The 27541-nt window shown below is 38.5% G+C and overlaps 5 protein-coding genes and 1 non-coding gene across 12 annotated transcripts; 1 reads left to right on the forward strand and 5 right to left on the reverse strand.

Moving 5' to 3' along the window:
- Positions 1-126: 126 nt before the first annotated feature.
- On the reverse strand, positions 127-4948 carry LOC140789826 (zinc finger BED domain-containing protein RICESLEEPER 2-like). Of its 3 annotated transcripts, none has more exons than XM_073139679.1 (4): positions 4659-4948; positions 2362-4337; positions 2172-2268; positions 127-408 (listed from the first exon to the last, which is right to left on the reverse strand). In XM_073139679.1, the coding sequence occupies exons 2-4, from the start codon at positions 4334-4336 to the stop codon at positions 405-407; spliced, it is 2076 nt and encodes a 691-aa protein (XP_072995780.1). In that variant the 5' UTR covers position 4337; positions 4659-4948; the 3' UTR covers positions 127-404. The 3 variants fall into 3 exon arrangements, with proteins under 3 accessions (XP_072995780.1, XP_072995779.1, XP_072995778.1); XM_073139678.1 differs by having other exon boundaries at positions 2172-2271; XM_073139677.1 differs by having other exon boundaries at positions 2172-2283.
- Positions 4949-5117: 169 nt separating this feature from the next.
- On the reverse strand, positions 5118-12414 carry LOC140788348 (uncharacterized). Of its 5 annotated transcripts, none has more exons than XM_073137565.1 (5): positions 12066-12414; positions 10710-10873; positions 10455-10540; positions 9445-10257; positions 5118-6859 (listed from the first exon to the last, which is right to left on the reverse strand). In XM_073137565.1, exons 3-5 carry the CDS (start codon positions 10479-10481, stop codon positions 5441-5443), a joined length of 2259 nt encoding a protein of 752 aa, XP_072993666.1. In that variant the 5' UTR covers positions 10482-10540; positions 10710-10873; positions 12066-12414; the 3' UTR covers positions 5118-5440. The 5 variants fall into 5 exon arrangements, with proteins under 5 accessions (XP_072993666.1, XP_072993667.1, XP_072993664.1 ...); XM_073137566.1 differs by having other exon boundaries at positions 10455-10627; XM_073137563.1 differs by lacking the exon at positions 10455-10540 and having other exon boundaries at positions 5118-6811; positions 12066-12410.
- On the reverse strand, positions 7699-7763 carry LOC140789988 (small nucleolar RNA snoR101). Its single transcript, XR_012109288.1, has one exon. It is a non-coding gene; the product is annotated as a small nucleolar RNA snoR101 (small nucleolar RNA).
- A 245-nt stretch (positions 12415-12659) lies between the features above and the next one.
- On the forward strand, positions 12660-15820 carry LOC140788294 (uncharacterized). Its single transcript, XM_073137486.1, has 5 exons — positions 12660-12980; positions 13414-13556; positions 13730-13859; positions 14738-14929; positions 15359-15820. Exons 1-5 carry the CDS (start codon positions 12810-12812, stop codon positions 15569-15571), a joined length of 849 nt encoding a protein of 282 aa, XP_072993587.1. The 5' UTR covers positions 12660-12809; the 3' UTR covers positions 15572-15820.
- A 392-nt stretch (positions 15821-16212) lies between these two features.
- LOC140789767 (uncharacterized) lies at positions 16213-19269 on the reverse strand. The gene is made up of 7 exons (XM_073139585.1): positions 19122-19269; positions 18488-18553; positions 18345-18394; positions 18188-18252; positions 16890-16981; positions 16711-16782; positions 16213-16524 (listed from the first exon to the last, which is right to left on the reverse strand). The coding sequence occupies exons 1-7, from the start codon at positions 19122-19124 to the stop codon at positions 16486-16488; spliced, it is 387 nt and encodes a 128-aa protein (XP_072995686.1). The 5' UTR covers positions 19125-19269; the 3' UTR covers positions 16213-16485.
- Positions 19270-19860: 591 nt separating this feature from the next.
- Positions 19861-27300, reverse strand: LOC140789766 (ABC transporter B family member 11-like). Its single transcript, XM_073139584.1, has 12 exons — positions 26662-27300; positions 26174-26228; positions 25201-25376; positions 24428-24649; positions 24106-24344; positions 22989-23514; positions 22619-22892; positions 21857-22523; positions 21535-21763; positions 21187-21453; positions 20828-21091; positions 19861-20732 (listed from the first exon to the last, which is right to left on the reverse strand). The coding sequence occupies exons 1-12, from the start codon at positions 26911-26913 to the stop codon at positions 20088-20090; spliced, it is 3816 nt and encodes a 1271-aa protein (XP_072995685.1). The 5' UTR covers positions 26914-27300; the 3' UTR covers positions 19861-20087.
- Positions 27301-27541: the final 241 nt, after the last annotated feature.

Genomic DNA, 27541 nt, shown 5'->3' on the forward strand with positions numbered 1-27541 from the left:
TCTTCGGAATTAAATTTGGAGCAAATCCATTTCTGATGAATAAAAGGATTATCATACTTGAATACGAAAATTATTCATCACAAGCCATTCCACCTTGGCTCTCGTGTCTTTGCACAGGCTGTTCAATATGTAAAATATCATCCATATTTAGCGATAAAGTTTCCAATTCATCTACACAACTGGTAGTTTGACATGGACCATGAACAGAGGCCTCAGGAGAATCTCTAAACCTATGTAATAATTTAGGATACAATTAATGAGAAAGGAATCCTAGAAGGAATTAAGTTAGTACAGATATACATCCTAAAACAATGAAAACCATTAGAGCCAATTTTGGATGGAAAGCCAGCCAGAAAGCAGTTCTACTTGTTTCAGCTGTGAAATTCTTCTTCGGCGCAATGCTGCTAACTGCAAAGATATCAACAGACCATAAATTAACTTGAAAAAGGAGTTGAATTGCAAATATGCTAAATCAAAGAATAAATGACAGGCACATGTGGAAATACTGTTTTTGATAATGATCCAACAAGAACAGTGGGGAATCATAATGAGCTTAAGATGCTACGACCATATTCATTAATTACAAGCTAAGCCGCAACTCCATAATTTGTTGCGGGATGGAAACAAAGTTTGCTGAATGTGGATAATGGTCAGTCCCAATAAACAATATAGACACAAGGACTGATGGATAACTAATCAGCAGGAAATATTGATAAAACAAGAAGGATTCATTACAATACAAGATTATACAAATAAGAATGATGCTTACTAACAACAAATCTGGAGAGTTGATAAAAAGTCAAATAATGCTATAAATATAAATATTAGTGTTCCATCTTTCATCTTAGTGTTATGTAAGATTTCACCCACATGTAGCAGTACTCGTATTCAAGCACCAACAAGAATATGATTTGATGTCCATGAACATAAGGCTTCTAATGAACACTTTAGGTGAGAATGCACACCTTTCACTATATAGCTGACTGGGGGAAAACAGAATGAAACTATCCTACTCTCAGTTCAAATATTTTTGAGATAGTCATGATTACTGTGAGCACACTCCTTTCACTCTTTTTCACTGCATTAAACTTAATTGGTCTGCATCAACTGTGGATAATGCAAATCTAGAATGTCACCCAATTCATTCTGTTTGGTTGCCTCATAATTTTAATAGATGAGATCAGAATAGGGATAAACTCCAGGTCAAAGTTATAGAGAAACCACAGAATCCAAGGTTTACGAGAAAGTAGGTAGAGAACTGGTATGTGGATTGCAAATTCAGTTAAACTAGGCAACCATCTGACATGAGAAATTTCTACTTGATGGTGGAGAAATATTAAAAAGGAGGTCAGCACAAACGGAAGATCTATTACACAAATCTGAGGAAGGATAACTGGAGTCTTCCAATGTGCTTTTCTGAGTACCATTCACTTCTTGAAAGGACTATGAAATGAGAACTAGAGCAGGGATGGGTTGTGTATCAGATTTTGGTGATGGAAAATCATATTTATCAAAATTTAGGAGAAGCAAAGAAGAGAATGTTATTCCGGAAAAGGCTCTAGTAAAAATAGAATTTGCATTGATACAGGTTAAAGATAGAGCCAATAAGAAATATATAAATGGGAAAATTGTGCAAGATCATACCAAACAGAAAGATTTATTCTTCTGCTGACTTCTATAAAATGATCAGGAAAATAGGCAGCTGATTGTATTTTTGTATCACAGCTACATAAGCCTCTGCTTAAAACATGGTCAAAATTGCCATTTTCTTCACAAAAAAAGGTACTAGAAAAGCATAATTTGAAATCTCATGCACATATTACATCATAAGGTCATAGCAGTTCTATCTTTAAAATGTCAAGTAAGTCTTAGATCTGATACCTACATTCTACAACTCCAACACTTAAGCTGTTCTACGTGCATATATATATATATATATAATACCTATTGACTCTTTCCTTGTGCCCAATCAATTATCAATTTCAGGACATACCTTGGCAGTAAGAAAAATCAGAAGTGAAGATCTTACTCAATGCCTTAAAATACCTCTAGAGTTAGAGACCCACAGAATAGAAACACATATGCACACACATGTCCCTCATAGAAGGAAAGAACAAAAATAGATGAACTGAGAAAGATAGAGAAGAAAATTTCGACAGGTATGAGTTTACCTATTTCCCTCATCTCCATTGACAGGTATCATCGACTCATCGCCATCGCCTTCTGAGCCACCAGCTGCAGAAACAAGTGCTAGGCTATCCAGTGGTCCTGCTGCATATGATGCTAATTTATAAATTCCCATTAGGAACAAAACTAAAAAAGAAGAAATTTTAGATAAGCCTATTTGAAGTTATCGGCTACCTTCAACTTCATCTTGTAGCCAATCTTGTGCACATATCAATCCTTGTACTATGATTGGATCCATTGCACTGAGATACTCATTAAGCACCCTTGCTTCACTATCTGATGGAACAATTGACACGGGATATCCTAGAATATCACGAGCCATTGCAGAAAGGACAGGATACTTTGCAGCAAAAGACTTCCACCATGCTAAGATGTCAAAATGATCAGGAGAACCTTCTCTCGAAAGATAAACGGCTTCCTCAAAGTACATATCCAAGTCAGACTTTATTGTCTGACCTGATGATGTCTCTTGTAAATACTGGTCAAGACCCTTTCGCGCATCAGAGAGTGTGATGCGAGAAAAGGTGTTAGCTTCAGCCCCATTTCCACACACAGAGCTAACAGAGCCTGTGCTGCTCCCAGTGTAGCAGAGGAAGGCCTGAGTTTTGGATGAATTAGCTGACTGAACTCCATACTCATTGTACAGGCTCATAAAGTTTTTATGAATACCATCAATCCTTGCCTTGGATTCATCTGGATCAGTGTAAATTAACTTAAAGAAGTACTCAACAGACTTCATCTTGTATCGAGGATCTAAAATAGATGCAAATGCCATAAGTTTTCCAGTAGAGTTCCAATACTGTTCAAATTTCTCAAGCATTTGAGAAGCTATCGATGCAACAACAGTAGATGGACTGCTACACCATGTTTTCAGAAGTAAATGAATACCACAAATCTCATTGAAATGAAGATTGGAGGTTGGCTTTTCTGCAGCTGGAAACTTCTCCATTGTGTGGTAAAGCACGTCGAGGCATTCAGTGAGGGCTTTAACATCAGCCCAATCATTGGCAGACAGAGAACCTGCATACTCAGAATCTGATTCAGCTAACTCAGTGAAAGCTTCTTGATATTGGCATGCAGAGTCAAGCATTAAGTACATAGAGGTCCAGCTCTTTGGAGAATCAAGAACTAATGGCTTCTGCAGTTCTTCTGCCTGCTTTGCCACCTTCTGAAATGTACTAAACCTCTCATCCGAGGATTTCACATAATGTATATTTGCCCGAACTCTATTGGTCATCTCGCATGCTGATTCCAAACTCTCCTGGACGATCAGATTCAACACCTGCGAGCAAGAGCGCACGTGAAACAGATCACCATTCAAGAGAAGAGAACCATCTGTCCTAAGAGATGCTAAAAGCTCTTCTCCAACCAAGTCATCTGCAGTGCAATTGTCTAGGACTACACCAGCCAACTTCTTCTCGATGCCCCATTCGTGCAACTTCTCTGAGATTGCTTTGCTGATCTTTAACCCAGTGAGTGGAGCTTCAAGATAGATAAAGTTGAGAATCCTCTTCTTAAGCTTCCACTCATCGTCGATATAGTGGCACGTCAAGCACACATATTCCACGCCATCACTCGATCGCCACATATCGACCGAGAGACTAACTCGAGATGGGAGATTTTTGAGCAAATCGCGTAGCCTGATCCTTGCTCCCTCATAGATCCTCATGCAATCCACCTTCACTTTGTCATAAGACACCATCTTAAACTGCGGCTGGAGGTTCCTCACGAAAGTCCGGAAGCCAGCGTCTTGGACCATCGAGAACCGATACCCGTGCCGAACGATCATGCGGGCCAAGTCCTGCCGGCTAACTTCTTGATCGAAATGAGATTGCTCTGATGCCTCGCCCTTTGCATCGGCCGACTTGAGGAGGAGTCGACGGACGACCAGCTTCTTGCGCTTCATGACCCGCTTGGTGGACAAGCAGGTGCCGAGGTGATTCTTGAGGTGGGTTGTGCCGCTCCGGCTGCTCGCCGTGAGCTGCTTCTTGCAGTGATTGCAGACAGCCACGTAGCTACCATCCACCCTCCGCTCCTTTGTGAAGTCGTTCCATACGAGAGACCGCAACTTCCTTCCTCGTGGATTATGCACCGCCATCGCCGCCACGGCGTTGATCGCGTTCCCTTCCGTCGCCGTCGATTCCGACATACTGAGACCGAGATTCCAAATCAAAGCATTTTACAAAAAATTATAATGACAAAATTAGAGGAAAAAAGAGATTTTCTTTTTCCTCCCTCGCAAAAAGGGGGCCAAAAAAAATCAAAATTTTAATCGCAAAGACAAAGAATCTGAGGCAAAAATTTGAGGAAATATTTTACTAAATAACAGGATTGCTTTGAAAGAGGATTGAGGAGTAGGGAAGAGAAGGAGATCAATCCAAAGGCCTATATTTTTTTTTTTTTTTTTTTTTTTTTTTACTTTGAGATAATGAGATCAAAGAAGGGTAAAGAAATGGTAGGCGTGGATTCACCTGGCAGTGGAGGAAGCCGGCGGAGAGCCGGCTGTCGGCGACGAGATCGGAGCAGAGGGCCGTTAAAGGAGGAGGAGGAAGACGAGGACGGGAGAGAGGAAAAGGTGCGGCGGACCAGATCTGTGGCGACCCGCAACCCGATCCGTTCTTATCAGATCCGCGACGCCTAAAATCTAAATTGCCTCGTCGTTTGCTAACGTTTGGACCCAAATAGCCGAGCCGAATTGGCTCAGGCTCGCCCATACAGCATACCATAGCCTGCACTACACTGGACCTAGAAATCGTCATTCAAAATCGTTTGGTTGTCTAGGGTTGCGAAAATATTAACCTTAGTAGATTCTAAATATTACGAAGACTAGGTTACCCTTTACCCATATTTATTACATGATTTCTCCAAGGATATGCACAAGTGGAACAACCAATGCAGTCACCCTGTTTCCAAGTACCATAGAGAGTGACTAACCAGCAAAGGATCTATATTGAGAATGAAATAGTGTGTTTAAACTTACTTTAAAAAAAATCTAAACAGAAGTAGAGAGGTTCAACATTGTTCCTCGAATACCAATTAGTGAGTACAACATTCTCCTCTAAAAGATGCATACACAAACCATCACGATGGAACATGTACATCACCGTGTAAGATTTCAAAGTAAATGATAGCAGCAGCAGCAGCAGCAGCTAATAGATTAATCAGGTCGGAATATAAACTTGAGAATCTAGAGGGAAATCGTGGTCTCCGCTGATGAGCAAGAGCTGCATCATGTTTCTTGATCACTAGCATGCTACATGGTCTCCAACAACATGGCTCGGACTTTGGCTCTAAGATCGTTTGGTACATCAGTTATAGCTTCAGGTTGGGCATCAGCTGCGACACCAGAATTTTTCAATTCCTGTTGAAGATTTGATAATGTTTCTGACTGATCTAGAGTTGCCGCACCTTCTTCTTCCTGAGTACCTCGTCTCCTTTTGGAGCGTGAGTGGTGCTTTGTCCTGTGCCTGTCTGACTTTGCCTCTCGATCCTCATCCCCAGAGTGGTCATTGTCTCTGTGGCTATGTCGTGATCTGGAACTCTTTCTGTGCCTATATTCATCGTCTGAAGAGATGTGCTGCTTATTGTGACATCTAGATTCCTTGTCTTTGGAAGAGGAATGCCTCTTCTTGTGTTTCTGATCATCCCTGATATGGCTTGTTGAATGGTCTGACCGGTGCTTCTTCCTGGAGTGCCTATGGCTTTCATGACTTTCTCCAGAGTCTTCTTCCTTGTTGCAGAGCTTCTTCCTGGAGTGCTTACGACTTTCTCCTGAGTCTTCTTCCTCATCCTGTTCAACAGATCTTTTCCGGTATTTCCTTCGAGATTTGATCTCCTTGTTCTCATCATACTCAGAATCTTTCTCATGCTTGACTCGATCCAAGCCTTCTGTATCAAAAGGCACTGAGCTACCTTCTCGTTCCTTACACAAAGGATCTGAATCTCCACCAGAGCGAGTCAAACCAGCAGAAGTCTCAACAGGTCCATTCGTTGCATTAGCTGAGCTAACCAATTCAGTTACACGTGGGCCACTACTCTTAATCATAGCTGCAAACATCTTGGCCCGTTTCAGCCTCTCTGCTTTCAGCTTCTGCTCCTTGGTTAAGGAAGCTTCAGAAGAGTCGGCTTCCCTGGAGGCTGCAAGGGCTGCTGTTTTTGCAATCGCCTTAGCAATCCAAACATCATCAGATATGCTGGCCTCTTGTTTGTTTAATTGGTTGGTCATTGCATTGATAGAAGTGCTTGCTTCGTTGTTAGAAGCAGGCTTGGATACAGTAGTCCAACCTTGTAGAGAGGAGAAACTTACAGAGGGACGGCCATCCTCACTAGGAGCACGACCTGAACCAGATTCCTCCATTAACACACATCGAGCATTAGCAGGGCTCAACCCCCTTGTAGCTGCTAGCACAATAGCAGCAGCTTCATCCGTGCTAACTCCACATTGCTGGGCAGGAGTAGGACGTTGATCTGAATCCTTCTTCGACCCACCGATTACCATCTTGAATTTCTCCTTCCTTTTTGGGTCATACAACCACCCATCAGATGGCTCTGCTGAGATTCTATCACAAGCACTTGATTCTTTACTAACCAATGCTTGGTCCAATCTCTTATTCCCACCATGGCCCTGTGTATCATGCTTCTGATCAGAAGAGGTCTTACCAAGCAGCTTGGACTGCAAAGAAACAGACACACAAATGTTGTAAAGGGGATAAAACCATAGAAGAGAACTGTTGCCCTACTACAGATTGCACAAAGTTACCATTTATCACTTGAAACAGAATAAGTCAAGAACATACCTGCATTGCATAGATTGCAAGTGCTGCAGCTTAAATATAGAAGAAACTTTAGAGCAAAATAACCAAAGAGATATCCTATGGTCCTACCTTAACAAAGGAAGAAAAACCTGAACCATTGAAAATAATTTGCATAAACAAACCCAAAACAGTTGACTAAAAGCAATAACATGAAGTATTGCAACAAAGACATCAAAAAATTTGTGTTTAATGTAAAGGTAAGAAAAATGTAGTCTCTGGATCCAAGTCCATCTCCTGGAATCTCATTACCATCATAAGACTAAGAGCTTGTTCATGCATTGCATTCTAAAGAAACTAAATCCAAAGGCAAAAGGAATCGCTTCATATATCATGTATTTTTGGCTTTTTTGCTACCTAGAGGTCCATGCTAACATCTAGAGATTTTATAAATTTCAGAAGGAAAACATTGGGCCAGAAAAAAAGCAACCAAGAGTTTCATGCACAAAATCAAACCAAAGGCTTATTTGAAATAAGAAACCAACTCCACAATATCATGTTAAATATTTAGAACACATGTTCTTCTTAAATCACTCTTTAATATGGTCCTCTGAAAAGACAAAATAAAAGATGAATATCATAAATGGAAGTATGGAATTCGAACAAGACACTATGGCCATACTGTTCGCCAAAATCATCAAAATATCAACAAAAATTATGCAAAGGAAATAAGGGAGGGTCAAAAAGGAAGCAGGTGAAGTGCATCAGTATAAACTTTGTCAACAAATGAACTTACCTGAAAAATTCAGAGATCAAGTGTAAAAACATCATATGCACTGCGTATTATAATGTATTACACCTTCCCATATCCTTTGCATGAAAATGTCATCATCAAAACAACAAAACTAAGAAACTAATAAAAAAACACTTAAACAGCTCATGCATTAAAACAAAAGAACTATAAAACATGAACATATTATAAAATAAAAAATCATCAAAGATCAAAAGTATGGAAGGGTGTAAGGGAAGTCAAAGAGGAAGCATGCGAAGTGCATCAGCAAAAAACTTTGTCAACACAAGAACTCAGTTCCAAATAATTTTAAAAAGCTTGACAAACTTCTGAAAACATGTTTACCACTTCAAATCTTTGATAAAATGTGGCAGCTTGATGAAGAAGAGGATGTAGATATTATAAAGGCATACCAGTACATAATTCTACTCATCATATACGAATATTCACCACGGGAAATAAAAAAAGATTAATATGAGCAAAAATAATGTTAAGTGCAGGTTGATGGGATGGCCTATCAGCTAACTATACTTTACTTGTCGAAATACAAGGTAATAAGGAAAATTACAAGCAAACACACACATAATTTAGAATGTCAAAATGGATAGTGTCACTAGAAAATGACCATATTATGGTAGTGGAAATAGGAATATCCAAGAAGATCAGTGACAACCATTAGATCGTACAAATATGTCCACTGTAGGGATGGAATTGAGCCCGGCTCTGATCAAGCTTGAATTTAAAATTAATTTTGAGCCTATATTTATTGTCAAGCTTGAATTGAAATCATTTCAATTTGAGCTAATTTCGAACTTGAGCCAAAATGAGCCGATTAATAAATAATTTTAAGCCTTAATCAAATCAAGCCAAATTTTGAGCTTAATCAAGCATGAATTAAATTAAGCTTGATTTAGTCTTGAATCAAGCTTAAAATAAGGTCTAATTCAAAAATGGAAACTAATATAATCAAAATTTAAAACTAAACTCTATAAGATCAAAATACATAATAATCTACTTAAGTAAATCTTAGAATATCATAGAATTATAGTATAATATAGAAAATATTACTCATATCATATATATATATATATATTATAATTATTTCAAGCTTTATCGAGCTTATTTCATCAAGCTGGCTCATGATCAAGCTTGACTTGAAATTATTTTTGAGCCAATTTTGAAAATCAGGCTCGGTTCAACTCATTTTTAAACTGAGCTTAATCGAGCCTCATCGAGCCGGCTTGATTATTTTGACAACCCTAGTCCATTGTAGCTTAGAGAGCTAATAATATCTCAAAATTGGATATGCCACAATGGAAATAGCTCAGCATATACACACACAGAAATAGAGAGAGAGAGAGATCAATAATAAGCAAAGGGAAAGATATGAACATTCAATTTACATGGGGGATAGATCCAGCTAGATGTCAATTATAAAAGAGCATTTACACACCAGAAGATGTGCATATAACTCCTTTCAGAACAACAAATTAATAATTCAACGTTACTTCATTTGATCTCAAGATATCCTAAGAGTAAAAAATTGCAACATTCTTATTAAGGGGGAAAAAGTGGTACAAAAACGAAAAAAAAGAAAGAAAACTGCAGGCTTAGGGATTAGGATCAATAATGGATAGCATGTCAAGATATAGTTATTCTAATTGGCATAAAATAGTATGAATGCCAAATATGATGACCAAGACTTGGGAAAATTACCTCACAAGCTTCTTGGAGAATCTTGAGGTAATACGAATGGTAATGGTTAGAGGGCAGAAGAAATGGAAACCGCCCTATCGTCTTATCTTGCTCAATAAGGACTGCTTCGAACTCCTTTCCATTCCTAAGAATAAACTCAACTATCTTTTCCATCATCCTCTTCAGGAAAGATGGAGGCTCCAAAACTAAAGGTTTGGCATCAGATATCCCTGCTTGAGAACTTTGTCTCCTGCCCATAGCACCAGGGGTAGCAACAATGCTATCTTTCACTTTCTTGCTACTAGGAGCACCAACAATAATAGGATTCACGGATTGATTCCTTTTGGTCAAGATGGCCTTCTCCTTAATAGCAGTTGGTGTTACATGTTTACCTACTTCTTTCTCTCCCAACGCCCTGGACTTAGAAGCTTCTCGTCGTTCTACTTTAGGAAGTGTTTTGCTGGCCACAGTACTACTTTCACCAGGTTCCGTATCCTTAGAGTCAGCCGGAAGCATGCTATCTTCATCTTCTCCAGACCCATATACAGATCCAAGCAAGGATAATGCCCCACTAGAGGCAGCAAATGCCTCATTCTCTTGCTCATCTGATTGTTTCTCTTTTGTATTTTCAGAAGAATTGCCATCAGTCTTCAGAAGCTGAGGATGATCAACAAGGTAGCGGAAGTACTCATGGAGATGATGATTAGGCATTAAGAATCCAAATGTTGGATTATCTCCTTGTTTTACCCTTAACACAATCTCTGATTGTCCTCCATGCTTGCTAACAAATATGGCTGTTCTTGAAATTATCTGATGCACCTTCTCGGTGGGAGGCTGAAAAGAAAATCCAAAGAGAAAACACCATTTCAGCAACAGTTGTAAACCATCAAGTCAAAAATATTTTCAGATAGTGATGTACTTTAGAAGTTGTTGGCAACTAATATGTAGTATCAGAATAAAAAAGAAAAACACGAGTATCCCATTAGTGCAAGGTTTAGTTACACATAGCACCTATTTCATTCTAATCCCACCTGCCTATTCCTTACGTCAAGACACATCACAAGGAAACATGGTGCAATCGCAACATTAGTAAGAACTTCATCTCTGCTCCAAGCATCTGAAATTTAGACATGTCAGCCTTAGAAGAACATATGCACCTTGGATGATTACTGGTTGACCAACTGGAGGAAGAATTAATAACAATCTACAAAGAACATTTATTTTCATCATCTGCCAAACAAGAATGACCACTGAGAAGTAATATAGTATGTATGTGTAGTACTTACTAGGTTGTTACGTAAGCTTTCTGGGATTGGGAAAGATGGACAATAACAAGAATCGTCAGTTCCGGAATCAGGATTCTTTCCAGCAGATGAAAGATTACTGCTGCCATATGAAAAAGGAACAGCCTGATAAGCAGCTTGGCTTGCATCCAAACCTTTTGTTCTCTCTGTATTCAAGAATTTGGAAGCATCAATCAAAAGAGGATACTGAAAACATTGGATAAAGGTTTGAGAAGAAGGCATCAAAGCAAACAAAGGTCAAAGATGCATAAGATATGTGGAAGTTTCTTACTTGAAATGGCGATAGATGCTCATGAAGTGCAACATCCTTCCTGCAAACTTAGAAATTCATGTTGAACAGTATACTCATTCGTTTTGCAGGCAACCCCCACAAAGACAAATCTAGAGGTACTAAAATTCGGAGTTCTGATTATGCAAATGTCCCCAGGCAAGGGTTATAGGAAGGAATAGGACAACATAATAATTTGTACATTTAGTAGGTGTCTTTTTCTCAAGTACTCGTCATTTAAGGATAAGTAACAGGATAAAAATAACTAACAATGGCAATAAGTATAAAGAAAGAAAGAAATAAGCTAGCTTTATATGGTATATTGTACGCTCTTTATATGCTACAAAAGGCAACTCCCTTCCATTATTATAAGTTCAATAAAATTTAATCCAGGAGTAGCTTATTTTCAGCATATCTCTAGCCACAATGCCGTTCATTTGCTATAGTGATCAGGTCACAGTCCACACATCCATAACCCCTCAGTTAAGACTACATACGCACAAGGTTAGGATACAGATAGACCAGTCCTTACCTTATTCCAGCCAATACTAGAAAAGGAGAAATTGGGATCTTAGATTCTCAATCGAAATTTTTTTGAGGTCATCAGACTAATTTAGACATTCTATCTGACTAAATTTTGTAGAGACATAAATAAAAAGCAAATTTCTACTACTACAAACAGGAGACTGATATCCACCAACACAGAAAACTCCTGTTTCATTGCATCGTGAACACTCGTTGAGACTCCAGCACAACAGAGTAAGGTTCTTCCGAGCTAAAATTTCAAGACAAATATACATAATAGTCCTTCAACACTATATCCCAATGGCATCAAAGAATCAACTACTTTGCCAATTTCCGGTACCATTCAAACCTTCCTAAAACTGACTCCCAACCATGTAATAATAGTTCAACGAAATCAAACATGATTCTAAACATCTTAGATCGCACTAGACTTCCCTCAAAGAACCTCGATACCAATTCGCCTAAAAGCTATTTAGCAAATAAAAAGAAAACCAAATTGAAGCAAGACAGAGAGAGAGAGAGAGAGAGAGCAGAGAGTACGCAACCTGAGAGAGCTTCGTCATCGTTATCGTCGGTGGACGGGAGGAGATCGAGGTAGCGCTCATGATCAAGCTCGGACTGGGATACGCCTCCACCTGCATCGGCGACGAGGCGCCGAGCGGGACGCGGCGGGACGCGGTCGAGGAGGTGACGGACGTCGTAGCGGTCGATGAGGAGGGAAGCATCAGCGCTCCACGGCACGAGGGCGGCGCGGGAATTCACGAACGCCGCCATCGCATCGTCATCGAACAGCAGCATGTGTCGCCCCGCCGCCTCCAGATCCATCTTTCTCTCTCTCTCTCTCGTCGCCTCTCCTCTCCTCTCCTCTATTTCTCTGCTAGGTTTACGTTTTGTGCTGTTCTTAGGGCTCGTGATCGATGATTTAATGGCGCGGACTTGGGTGGAGTAATCTTTTATCTCCACTGTCCAATCTCAATCGCACGGCAGTTGGAAAGGCATAAGAGCTCGATAGTAACCCGAGTTGGGCTAAAATCCAAGCCCAAAAGTAATCCGGGTCGGGCCAACTTTGGCCCAATAGGTGCCACTTTCTTTCTTTCTTTCTCTTTATTATTCTTAACTTGATCACTAAGATAAAACGAACGGCAACATATACCTACCTACCTTTGAGAGAGAGAGAGAGAGAGAGAGAGAGAGAGAGAGACCCAGCAACACACACACACACCTACTTGTACTACCATGAGTCTATTTATTATTTATTCGTTTTTCTTAAACAAAAAAAGAACGAGAAGATGGCGACACCTCTCCTGTTGAGAAGAGCCTTCTCGCCTTCTCTTTATAACTCCTCCTCCGTCTCCTCTCCTCTCGCCCCTCTCTCTCGCTTCTCTCCTCTACGATCGATGGCCGCCGCCGCTGCCTCCTCCGAACCTTTTCAGAAGATCCAAATCCAGCGAGAGGACACCGTGAGCTCTCCCTCATTTTGATTTCTTTTTGCGTACTCCGTTTGTCGTTTTGGTTTGGAATTGCTTTTTGTCGCGTCTTGGGAAATTCGAAAAGCTATTTAGAATTACTGGTCTTTATTTTAATGGGAGATAAATTACTTTAAACTGTTTGATTTACTAATTTTTCTGTTTGTGTTGTCATTTTAATTAATTTTATCATCCATTTGGCTTTCTATTGGAGCTATTTTTTTTGTTTGTTTTTTTTTTTTTTGGGGGGGTAACTAACTTCTGGATTCATATCTATGCTTCAATTCTTCTAGGGGAAAGATATGCGTTTCTACAAAATTATGGATTAATAATGGAATGATTCCATTCGAAGCTACAAATAATCTTCTGATTTCTTTTCCGTTTTGATTAGGAATTTGTGTGTGGATTTAACTTCTTTAATTTGCAGACATTCGATGCCTATGTAGTTGGCAAAGAGAATGCTCCAGGTATAGTGGTGTTGCAGGAGTGGTGGGGAGTTGATTTTGAGATAAAGAACCATGCTTTAGACATTTCCCAGATGGATCAAGGTTACAGAGCCCTAATCCCAGAGTAGGATCTCTCTTTTCCTTTCTTGTTCCTGCCACCTTTGTTCTATTTTCTGATAAAGCACACGATAAATTTTAAATCTCATATTGCAATTTATGTCAAGAAGAACCGTGAATTATGAATTCTCTTCTTCATCCTGTATTTCACTTGTCTCTTGTGATGCTTATGTTCACTAGTTTATATCGGGGAAAGGTTGGTCTGGATGCTGCTGAGGCGCAGCATTTAATGGAAGGGCTGGACTGGGCGGGTGCAGTTAAGGACATCCGTGCTTCAGTTAATTGGCTCAAGGCAAATGGGTCATCAAAGGTTAGTGCAAGATGCTTTTGTTTCTTCCAATAATCTTTACTCTTTGGGAATGGCCAAGATAATGTATCACATATTCACATTTAGCATATCTTATTATTGATTCAGTTTCATGGGATGGACTAAGTACAATGGATGCTTTATTAGGTTGACAGATGAAGCAAATGATGTTTACTTTTTCCTATGACTGGTTTGAATAATCAAAGTGTGCTGATTCACTTTGTCTCTTATTGGTGATCAGAAATGTTAAAATGATATAGTTCCCTTATCTGATTTCATATTAAATGAGGAGTCACATGACTGAACATGTTTAATGTGTGCATTATTTCATGCAAGCTTGGTTCCACTCTAGGCTATCACCACCTTATACAAACCGCCAACAGACCTAGCAAGTGGGAACACTTAAGTAAGGTTCAAGATTGATTTGCTAACCCTCCTATATCAAATTATCATTTAACTCAAAAGAGGGGATTATCTTAACATAACCAAATTTTACCACTATAAATTAGACGTTTTCAAATTTGTGCATGATCTTTTACTGTTTTGAGAATCTTGAACTTATTTTCTCCCAACTAATGCTAATCCATTATTACAATAGGTTGTGTAAATGTGTTGAGAGTACCAAATGTTTTCTCCCATTTAATAACATAGTTACGTCTTATTGAACTGGATAATTTTGACTGGCTTTTCTTGCTGAAGTAGCAAGATTCTATGTGTTCTACTGAATTTTTTTCTTTGTCATTTCTCTGTAATACGATATATGGTTAGAGATGTGGTGGAAGCTTAAACTTGGACAATATTTCTTAAAAGGAAAGATGGCATCATTTAAAATTGGATCTAGTTGAGGGGTATCTAATACTTAATTGACTTTCATTACATAGGTTGGTGTAACTGGCTATTGCATGGGAGGTGCTTTGTCCATTGCAAGTGCAGTTTTAGTCCCAGAAATTGATGCTGTTGTTGCCTTCTATGGAGTTCCATCACCAGAACTTGCTGATCCTTCTCAAACAAAGGCTCCTGTGCAGGCTCACTTTGGGGAGCTCGATAGCTTTGTTGGATTTTCAGATATTACTGTATGATCTTCTCACCCTACTCATATTTTCAGTATGGTAGTTTTATTGTTGATGCTTATTTTTCTTAAATTTGTGCTCCTCAAATTAGTTTTGTGTTTTTGTTTGGCTTGCTATCTATATGCCTTAGAGATCAATACAATATATATATATATATATATGCAAGCACAGGAGCACACCTTCATGAATTCAAATTCTTTGGAGTATTTCCCATTACGTGCCTTAAAATATTTTAGACCTGAAGTCTTAAGTTTCCAGTGGTTTGTGGTTGATAAATTCATATTGTGGTCAGGTGTTCCCCTGACTGCTATTCATGCACAGTTATTTTTCTGCTAATCTTCCTTCTATTATTATCCCTAATATGATTCATTTTCAGTTTCTTAAGTTGGCTCCCTTGAACTCAGAAATTAATCCTGTGGTTTAATCATTCAGGCAGCAAAATCACTGGAAGAAAAGCTCAAATCCTCTGGAGTTCCATATGAGGTTCACATATATCCTGGATGCGAGCATGCATTCATGAATGCATCCCCTGACGGTATCAAGAGGAGGAAGGAAATGGGAATGAAGAATGAGGATCCTAAAGCTGTAGGCTTGGCATGGTCACGCTTCCGCACTTGGATGGGCCGTTATCTGCTGTCTCCTTGAGTCTATTTCGTGGAGCTTTCTATCTATCTGATGTCTCCTCAAGTCTATCATGTAGAAAGTTCATCCATCTGTGTATGGTTGCATAATAAGTATAACTTTGTGCCTGATAATTCCATGGTATCTTCTCAGGCTTATCATGAATAGAGTTGTTCTACTGCTGGTACTATTGTTATTTTCATATTATGTTTGACAATAGCATTTTGTCATGATTCTGTTGTTTAATGAGTTAAATTACATTATGATCGTTTATGTTGATCGTGTATAAGTAGTTACGTTTAAGGAGGTCAAGATATTTGCAGGATCCCAATTCAAACATGAATATGTTGTGGACGTTTAAATTCGAGAATTAGGTATATCCATCAAATTTGAGAGAGAAATATAGACAGTAGCTACTTCAAGCTTACTTTTTGTTATGAGATATTCCCAGACAATTCTGATTCTGCAATAGCCCAACCAAAGTAGGGTTGATCGTTCATGTATACCAAGCTAATTAACCTTCTTAGTGTGAATAAAACAAATATGTACCATAATGCCAGAGAGAATTCACCTTCTTGAGTTTTGCTACTTAATTTGTCAATTAAGTCTAAAGACAAGAAACACATTGCAAACTTACAAAAATGAAAGAAAAAAAAATCGAACAGTAGCCAACTTATGAAATCCCTTAAAATTATAAAAGTTACAACTGTCATTGCACAAAGAAATCATATAGGAAGCCACCAATCTTGAGGCATTCATAGCCTCATCGACTATCACGAACTCCTTGGAACATCCAAGGACTGCTTGCTAGTAATCATCTTAAAGCAGACATACGCATGAACCAAACAGACATCATCAGTAGGAAACGGCAAAGAGTTAACAAGCATTTACAATCAAATGCTGGTCATGTGACTCCTTGAGCATCGAAAGACTGGTCACTAATCATCGTCCTCAAGAACACTCCAACGCCTCTGAATCTGATGTATTACAGAAAGAGTAAGACAACATTTTGAAACTGTGTAGCTGTAAGTTCACAAGACATAAAGCATATATATAAGGAAGAGTAAGGATGATGGAAGCATAATTTAGGTATGCATAATGGTAGAACTCCATGATTTTATCACAATGAGAAGCTAAGACAAATGTTAGCAGTAGTTACTTACTGTAACTTTTGTCTGTTTAGTTGTTTGGGTATTAATTTGCTCAAGCAGTGAGATAAGCCTCTCCTCAGATACCTGAAAACAAATCAAGGGAAGTAAAATAAGTCCAGCTTTCTGCTGGTAAAACCGTAAAAATGTGTCTTGATGATGCTAATGAACTGATAAAATATAATTATATTTACCTTGTCAGATATCTGTCCCATTTGGACAGCTCTAAGTAGCACATCTTCCACGCCCCTTGCCTTGTCAGGCTTGACCAAAGCTATCCGAGCAACTGTCATTTTACAAGCAGGAAGAATTCTAGCTAAGACGCATTCACGAACAGACACGTACACACAAAACCCAGCATGCTTGTAAAAAGAAGAGCAAAATATCTAATAAATGAAAGAATTTTGCATTATAACATGAATAATATGACAACAGCCATCATCTGGTTTTCTGTCTAATTTGTACATGGATGACAAAATATCTTATTTTTTATCCTACAATTGACCCTGGGCGGCACCAAGTTACACACTTCCAACTCCCATGTGATAAATCAACAGTGACATCGGAACATCTGATTCATTGTAAAAGTTCTACAGGAAAACACGTTATCAGAAAACTTACCATCACATTGGCCTTGGCATTAGTTACTATGTTTTACTATTACAACTTTCAACTGATTGATCAAGTAGCATACATATTGATTAGGGGAAAAAATGAATATTATAATTTACTTTTTATAAGGTCAAAGTAAACTGATTGCAAGTAAATTTCTTTGTCAATTCCATTGATTGAAAAGGTGAAATATTCAAGTATTGAGAAATAGGCCATTGTGCATCATTGTCTATGAGGAGTATGAGATTTTCTTCTGTAAAACAAGAGTAGATTTGGGAATAAAAAGGGATATAAAAGATAAAAGTTCAGAAAATACGAAGAAGAATATTGTTTAAACATTGTTGCAGAAAGAATAAAAAAACAAAAAAGTGGAATCTATCAAAATCTCCCAGATCTAAACAATGTTAAATTGATTTTTAGGACAAAGCAGAACTAATTCGAAGGGGGTTTTAGGATATTGCTATTAAATTGATTTTAGGACAAAGCAGAATTAGACTGATTTGAAGGGGTTTTTAGGATATTGCTTTTCAAATCTTACTACCTAGTGATACACTGCACTCAATTGCTTTTCATGTGTATCATTCTAGTTCATTTGATGAGGTTAGCCGAAAAATTCTTTAATTTCCACACCATTTCCAGGCCTAAATTGTCATCTCAAAAGAACTATATGCAACAGTACATAATAAATACCTACTGATTTAGAAAAACACCTCTTTATGGCCAAATACATTACCAAAAACCTAATGTACATGAATTTTGACTTCTGTGCAGCACTGGTTCTATTACTAACATAATGGTATCAATTATCAAGTACACAAACTTTAAAGGACCTATTGACAAAGCAACAATAAGAATATTAGATGTGATTACAAGAACTTACGCCTTTCTCTAGCTTGAGCAGACAGTATCTGACTAAGCATCAGTTGTCGGTGTTCTTCTGCCTCCCTGAATTATAATTAACCATGGTTAATTCTGTGCACAGAAATTATCAAATTCATAAAATTGGAATTGTCTAAATTCCAGAAAAACAAATCTACCTTTTGGCATCTTCTTGTGCTTTCTGCTGCCCTGCATTTTGTTGATTGCCCTGATTTAAAGATGCCATAGCACAAAAAACCATTAGATGGCAAAGATAATGGAAATTTCACTACATAATGATTAAAATAGTATCACAAGTTACCATGCCATGTTGTGCCATAAGTTCTTGCATTCTCCTTTGGCGAATAGCTTCTAGTTCCGGATCAGCCTATTGATGGAAAAAAGATGGCAATTTGTTCACTAAAAATAATAAGAAAAGCTAATATATGAAATAAATCTATTTCTGGACGAAATTCCTAAAAATTCAATAACAAAAGGTCAAATCAATGAAATTATGCACATAAAGCATAAGACAAGAGCATATGCGGGTGCACAGATGCAAATAGCGCTCCCCTAGTGTGTAATACTTTTATATTTTGCAATGTAACGCAAAGGAACTCAACAAATAACTGATATTTTTAGGAGGAAAAAAAAAAGTAATAGTCAATGCAAAATATATCTATTCATGACATGATTGTGGCTCCAAGAAGAGCGTTCTACTAAGGACAAGAGCAACAGGTAATCGGATCTGGCATCCTAAAAACTAACCTAGATTTCCGTCGATCAGAATCTCTAAACCAAAAGATGAACTCTCATCACACTGAAGCAAGCATAACTTAATAAAAATCTTTCATCAAATCCATAGCTTCCTTCGAATCAAGAGAGATGACGATCTTTGCGAGTGATTGAAGAGATCGTAGTAATCGAGAGGATTCAAAGGTTAAGAAAACCCTTACCATCGAATTAAGCGTAGTTCTTAGAAGGAAACCCTTCGACTCAGAACTTTTTTCACAGGTGACAGCTCTTCGTGGATCCAACGCTACTCACCCTTTTGCCCTTCTTATAACAATAGAAGTCCTTTTACATATTAGCCATTCCAAAGTTCCAAAATCACAAAATAGTTCCTACGGATACTAGCATAATGACACCTTATATTTTTTGATATATGATATTTCGCTTAAAAACTTTCGTAGATAGATAAATAAATAAAAACCAAAAAAGGACCGAGTACAAAATTAATAATGGTTCTATCTAAAAGACAAAACCTTTTATTTTTTAGATACATAGGGTGATTAAATTCTTTTTTATTTATTTATTTATTTATTTATTTTTGATCTAGTGCATCTTTTCATGAGAAGAAGTATAAAATATCTTCCCAGAAGTGATTTTGAAATGTGTGATTTAAATGGGCTGTTCTATTATATATCGATTATCTACCATGATACAAAATTCCATTCTTTAATCAGTTATCTAAACATGATATCTAAAACTTTTGGATCAACTGATAATCTAACAGCAAAAGAAACCGAATGCTCAACAATAGAGTTTCAATTCAATGACATATAAAGACAACAAAGAGGTGGGTGGACAAATCATTGCAAAAACGAGAGGTGGATGACCAAAGGGAAAGCTGAGGTTTCCTGATCTGCAAGAACCTGACATTCAGAGAGCATTGGATTTTACTGCTCACAAATATCACAGCCATAGAAACTATTATTGGGGGCATAGAAGAAGGTTACATCTCATGCATGCAGAAATTACATATGTAATGAAACACCCAAAATGAAAGAAGACATATAAATTGCAAACGGACATACTGGGAAGGAAATGGGAAAAGCTACATTCTGTGAACATACAAGTAGTAAGTATCAACAATGAATTCATGCATATATTTAAGAAAAAGAAAATTCTCTAGACTCAATTTATGCTGAAGCCATGCGAAGCTCTACTAATGAAGCATAAACTCCATCCTTCAAACCCATCAGTTTCTCATGTCTCCCTTTCTCAACTATAGCACCATTCTTGAGAACAGCAATGATATCAGCTCCCTTGATTGTCGACAGACGGTGAGCTACAACCACCGTTGTCCGGCCAACCATCACTCTATCTAATGCTTCCTGAACCACGCGCTCTGACTCTGCATCCAGAGCACTGGTTGCCTCATCCAGTAGTAGTACTTTTGGGTTCTTCAGAATGGCCCTCGCTATAGCAACACGCTGCTTCTGACCACCTGATAACTGGATGCCTCGTTCCCCAACAGGAGTATCATATCCTTGAGGCAAACCTGAAATAAATTGATGCGCATTGGCTGCCTTAGCAACCTCCACGATCTCTTCTTCAGAAACCTCGGCTTGTTTTCCATACATTATGTTGGCACGAATTGTATCATTGAACAACACTGGCTCTTGGCTCACTAGTCCCATCTGTTGCCTAAGACAGCTGACCCGGAGCATCTGAATATCTATGCCATCCAACAAGATCTTACCAGAATCAGGATCATAGAACCTCTCGAGTAGTGCAATCACTGTGGATTTTCCACTACCACTCTCCCCGACAAGTGCAATAGTCTATTGAATTGAGACAATGACAGGCATCAAATGAAAGTTATACCTAGTGATGTAATAACAACAGTGGCAAACAAAGGTTAGTGCATGATGGATACCTTTCCAGAGGGTATGCTCAAAGACAAGTCTCTGAATATTTGAACATTAGGACGGGATGGGTATCTAAAGCTGACATTCTGGAACTCAATATCACCTCTCACATTTTCTGGGACAATGCCGTCGTCTCTGCTAGAATCGATCTTGGATTCCCTGTCAATGATTGCAAATATAGAAGCAGTTGAATCTTTGGCCTTAGTGGAATCTGCACCTAATGCACTTGTCTGTGAAACGCCCATAGTGGCCAGAACTAAAGCAAAGAAAACCTGTCGACCAACCAATTTCAAATTAATTACGTTGTCATAGGAAAACCATGGATGTGAAGTATAATAATATAAGATGTTAGATACACAGTGCGTACCCTGAATACTTCATCAAAAGTGGCCTCGTGATTGCGGACAAACTTAGCTCCCACGTAGAAGCAAAGAGCATATGTAAGATAGAGAGTCAGGAAGGAGAAGCCAAAGCCCAAACCACTTATAATTCCCTGCCGTATTCCCTGCTTGGTAGGAGCTTCACATTTCCGATGGTAAGTATCAATCACCCTTTTTTCAGCACAAAATGATGCCACAGTTCGGATGCTACCGACTGCATCATTTGCTACCTGACTTGCTTCTTCATACATCACCTGCACCCACCACAAATTCTCTTAATTGTAAATCATGCAATGATTTATTTGACTATGACCATTTAACAGCTTTAATACTACCTTGGCATCTGCGCTAAATCCCTTCATAAATTTTATTTGAGCATAAGCCTGGAGACCCACCAAAGGAATCACCACCGTAATAATTAGTGCAAGCTTCCAGTTTGCAACCATTGCTACCACAAAACCTGCAATAATTGTTGATGTACTTTGAACCATTAAAGCTAAAGTGTCTCCCACAAGTCTCCGAACATTCAAAGCATCAATTGATAGCCTTGCACCAATTTGCCCGCTATAACACACAAAAGAAAGCTAGTAAATAGAGAAAGAATTTTGGATTATTAATTTCTTATAATATGCAATTACTCGTGCTAACTCAACTCACCTGGAATTGGAAGGCTCATCGAACCAGTTTATTTCCTGGTGCACGACCCTTTGAAATGACAAGGAACGAATACGCTCTACCAGCTTACCACCAGCCACTCCAAATAAGAAATATTCTATTGGAATAGAAATCAGAGAGATTATTCCAAGAACAACAAACATTAATGTCCAAAACCTTGAATCTTTCCGAAGTTCATCTGCTGGTTCATAGAATATTTTTATGGCAATAGAAAGCAAGACACCAAACATTGGAAAAAGAACTCCATGTACTGCTGCAGCAAGGGAACCTAACAGAAGAATTGGAATCTCTGGCTTGTTAAGATAAACCAATCTGCTAAGAGGAACTTCCTTTAAATTCTGATCTTCATTGAGCTGTTTCTCCTTAGATTGATCTAAAGAGCCACCACCCTCCTGGAGTTCGATGGCACTAGGCAAACCAAAGGCAACTGGAAAAGAACGCCTACTGCTATCCCCTAATGAAGAACCTCTGCTTATGGATCTTTTTAATGATATGCGCTGACTTGCGGATTTGCTCATAGATTTTGAGTCATGAAAACTTGAACCTATTCCAGAGTCGGCAACAGGTCCTTTTTCTTCGTGAATCTCTTGCAAATGAATAAGTTGAGAGTAAGCACCATCAGGATTCTTTATCAAATCGTCGTGAGAACCTGCATAACATGTACAGATAGAAATATGTAATCTACCGATGAAAGAAGTTTAAAGGGAAAGGAAATCAGAATGTGAAGATGGGGATGATCAGCACCTTGTTCTACCATTTTCCCGTTGTGCACGAGTGATATAGTGTCAGCATTCCTCACAGTGCTTAGACGGTGTGCAACAACAATGGTGGTCCGTCCTAGCATGACCCTATTTAATGCCTCTTGAACTATCCGCTCGGACTCCACATCCAATGCACTTGTTGCTTCATCAAGCAATAAGATCTTGGGGTTCTTTACGATTGCCCTAGCAATCGCAATTCTTTGCTTTTGTCCCCCGGAGAGCTGGGCTCCACGCTCGCCAACCATTGTCTCAAGCCCCTGACATGAAGAATGAAATGAACAAGGATTTAAAAAAAAAAAAAACGTAGAGAATCACGAACCAGCTTAAATATCACCACCTCATATTTAGTGTACCTCAGGCAACTTGTCGATGAAATTTGCTGCATTAGCCAGCTCAATTGCTCCCCTGATCTCTTCAGAGGTTGCATTTTCTTTTCCATACATGATATTCTCTCTGATAGTTGTCGCAAACAATAAAGGTTCCTGGCTAACAAGGCCAATTTGTTCTCGTAGCCATCCGAGCCTTAATGTCTTAACGTTAATTCCATCTAGAAGAACTTCACCAGCTTGCGGGTCATAAAATCGTTCCACCAGACTAATCACAGTTGACTTCCCACTGCCACTCTCTCCAACTATAGCCATTGTCATGCCACTCGGCACTTTTAATGAGAATCCATCAAATATCAAATGGTCAGGCCTGGCAGGATAGCTGAAGTATACATCTTTCAGTTCAATATTGCCTTTGATGTCTTCTAACACGATTCCGCTTGTATCATATGCATCAATCTCTGGCTTCCTTTTTATTATCTCAAATATTCTATATGCCGCCGCTTGTCCAGCTGCAAAAGCAGTCACACATGGTGTTGCCTCACCCAAGGACCTATCAGAAGGCAAAATCAAACTCAAACTCTGACTTGGGATATACATGCACTATGCTGAAACATTTGAAATCATCTGATTAACATACTACACAGTTCTCAAGAAATTCAATAAAAGCAACATCTGAGTCTTTCAATCAGATCAATCAGATTATCAGAGAGCTTAAATCATGAAATCCAATTTGTTGTAAATAGTATGCAGGACTGTGTTTATCTAGGATACCTAGTATTGGGACTTTACAAGTAAAAGATATTAAAATATCTCTATTTTTTAAAGTTGAATGCAAGAATTTATTGGATTTTATGTATTACATATCTCTCTGACTGTTTTTTCAGAAAACAGTTTAGTTTGAAGGACTGATGTATCATTTTAAAATTTCAGGTCGACAAAATTCCACAAGAGTATTCTCATACAAGTAAAGCAATAGGGAATTATTTTCATATTTTTTATTTTTAAGTTATTCAGGCTTTCTTGAAAGACCTTCAGAAATAGCATGTCAAATGTAAAATCCTAATAGCATGGTACTAAAGAACTGATTAATTGTATTAGTTAAGATAATTTATGCTTTCTGTGTCTACATTAATAAACTTACATTGCACCGGTCATGACTGCAAATAAAATATTAATGACTGCTCCCCCATTGTAGCCTTTTTCAATGATCAACTTAGAGCCATACCAGACAGCTAATCCATAGCTGCAGAACAAGACCATAAAAACAGTACCCATACCAAATCCATTAGCAGTTCCTTCTTGAACAGCAGACTTGTATGCTTTCCTTATGTACTTATTGTATAGTTCAATAGCTTGCTTCTCACCATTGAAGGAGACAACCTTTCGTATGTGAGAGGATAATTAGATAATACAATCAATACTAAAAGGTTATTATTAAACAAGTATAAGTCATGTGTACCCACTGTTCTGATAGATCCAATGGTCTGTTCAACAACGTTTCCCGCATCGCTATATCTTGCTTGTCCACGACTTGAGATCTTTGAAACCAGCCAGGACATGATTGCGCCAGCAATGACAACTGGAGGGATACTTGACAACATAACAAGAGAGAGAAGCCATCCTCTTACAAATGCTATGACAAAGCCACCAAGGAAAGTGGCAACAAGTTGTATAAACTTCCCAACCTGCAAGAGAAAGAAAGTTAAAACTTCATGGTTATCTAGATTATGTTGTAACCGGCTTATATGACTTGGTATGACGGACAGCACTTCTGACAAGAAAGTGAGAAAATATAGCATCAAACATCTCAAAATATTATGAATCATATATCATCTTAGTTGCATTTGTGGTTATGCTGAATGTCACTAAATTTATGCTCTTCTATGGACACAAGAGTGCGTACTTGAAAGAAAGTATGCATTCAGGCCCTTCTCTGGGAACATGATTGTCTATAATATCATATAACTATTAACTGACAAGTACTTAAAACACTGTATCGGAACAGCATCATATCACTACCAAGTTGGTTTCTCAGGATACATGTATAGCTACCATAATCCATCTGAACGGAATCATTTCTAGAAACAAATACTTATCCAGATAAAATAGTTGGCATCTAAATTCTTTTTTTTTTTTATATCCTTGAAATATCAACAATATGAAAAGATCAAAATATGTTCTGTACAAGGAAGGCCTGCTTTTTTGTTCCTGTGAATGTATCTAGAGAAGTTCTCACCTTTTCACCTATAGCACCTTGAATGAGTACCGTGTCTCCCGACATCCTCTCCACCACCTGTCCAGTGGTCATCTCCTTGTCAAAGAAAGCAATATCCTGTCTCAATATAGCTTTTAGGTATAGACTTCGAATGCGCGTAGCTTGTCTTTCTCCAGTCACCATCCAACATGAAACCTCTGGTACGAGCAGGTTATGGTTAATACTTAATACATTAATGGTTATGCTAGATTACTATTACGACTTCTGAGCATGAACATAATAGAGTGACCAACCATACTAGTATGACATTCAAGCTTGATGGATGAAGAGGAAAGAATTCATGATTCATTTACAGAAATCAACTCTTCATTCCTTATCTAAAGTTAACATATAGCACAGTTTCAATGAAATCTAGCTCATAATGCTCATGAAAAGCGAGCATTTGACAGAGTATACACATGTTATTGACGGGGAAGAAAATCATAAAAAAAATTAATTCATCGAATCACCTAGCAAATGCTTGGAATTTGTGTCCCTTTAATAAACATTATTGTCTGAAAATATGAAACATCAGACACGAGTAATTTGTTTTTTTTTTTAACAAAGAGACTTCATTTATGACTTTGGTACCAATACCATCCCGTGGCAAATGTAACTGAAAGAAGTTGAATGAGAATTTAGTGATTAGTCTGAACTCTGAACTGATCAGCATGCGAGACTAGGTATCTTTAGACCAAACTTTCCCTGTTATATAATAACACTTTTATAATATAATTAGAATCTCATTGAATTAGTTATGAACTTTTTCTCTGAACAGAGAGAACACATTTTCCTGTACTCCGAGATATTAGGTAAAGAGAAGAATCAAGAACGATGATTCCGTTTAAGAGGGAGTGTAGTTACAAATTTGTGCAACCTTCAGTAAAATGATTAGGTCTGTTGCATTGTATAAAGAAAGAATCACAATTGATTTGAGGAAAGGATCAGCACTTACGAAGTAAGGCAGCAACTCCTGATCCAATAGCTAAGTAGACAAAATTAAGTACCACCTGAAACAAGATAGTGAGATCATTGGTAGCAGTAAGCACAGCCATCACAATAAACATCTCATAGCCAAGAATTACTAGAAGAAGTGAACTTACTACTTAACTTAGTCCTGCACCTACTCCTCCAAATAGTTTGAAAATTTAACTATTTCTCTAAAAATATTGAAAACAGAACTATTCCTCCAAAAAACAAAAAACCATAATTACCACAATACATTACAATTTTATTTAATAAAACCCATGACCACTTTCCAGTTTTGATCACAGACCCTAACACCAATCCCAAATCATAAACTCCCCAAGTAGTTCGACCCGACGGACCCTATCAATACAAATCTTTGCCTCGGGATTCGCGTGCCTAATGCAGATTGGCCACTGGAGATCTCCAATGACCGGAAGGGGGGTGGGGATATGGTGATGGAGTAGCAGAACTGACCTTGGTGACCCGTGGGAGAACGTTATCGGGGTTGCCGCCCCCGAAGGCGTCGACGGCTTGGCCGAAGATGACGGTCATCAACGGCATTGATATCCCATTTGCGACCGCCGCCGCCGATCCCACCAGCATCAGCAGCAGATCGAATCCATCCGCATAATCAAACAGGCGATGCAAAGCAACCTTGGGCACCACCACCTCCTCCTCCTCCTCCTCCTCCTCCTTTCTCTTCCTCTCCTCTCCCTCTTCCCCCATCCTTCTCTCTCCCTCCCTCTTCCTCTCTCCTCTTCTCCATCCGTGCCTTATTTATTAGGAAAGGACCAGCACCAAGAATACAAAAATGGAGAAAGTCAACGGATGGGAGGATAGAAAGGTGCAGAAGAAGAGGACGTGGGAGAGAGCCGGAGTCCAAATCAATGCAGCAGTTGCACGAGAAGACGCAAGTGGAACATATAATACAGAACGCCAACCACATGGAAATGAACGTCACCATCTATCTATCTATCTATCTATATTAAATTTATCGTGGTCAAAGGAGGATGGAGGAGGAGGAGAAGAAGAAGAAGATGCTTGATCGCCAAGCAATCTTAACCTTTCTCCTTCTACTTCTCCTCCTTCTCCTCGAGTAGTGGTGGTAGTAGCACAGTAAATAGTGTACGGAGGACCCACCTCGAACGAAGTACATATCTTCTTCGTTATCAAGTTGTCTTGTTTATGAGGTTGAGAAGACTCAGCTGACCAAACCAGGCCTCCTTATTTACCTGAAGAGGGAGAGGGGGTGGCAGCCCAGAAGAATAAATGTTAATATGGTGATAAAATATTAACATATATTTTTATCTTTTTTTCTTTTTACAATGTCTTAAAATATGCTTAGTGGATGCAG

This window comes from Typha latifolia, chromosome 5 (genome assembly GCF_019914945.1).
Source record: "Typha latifolia isolate L0001 chromosome 5, TyphaL0001v2, whole genome shotgun sequence".
In the NCBI taxonomy this organism is placed as follows: domain Eukaryota; kingdom Viridiplantae; phylum Streptophyta; class Magnoliopsida; order Poales; family Typhaceae; genus Typha; species Typha latifolia.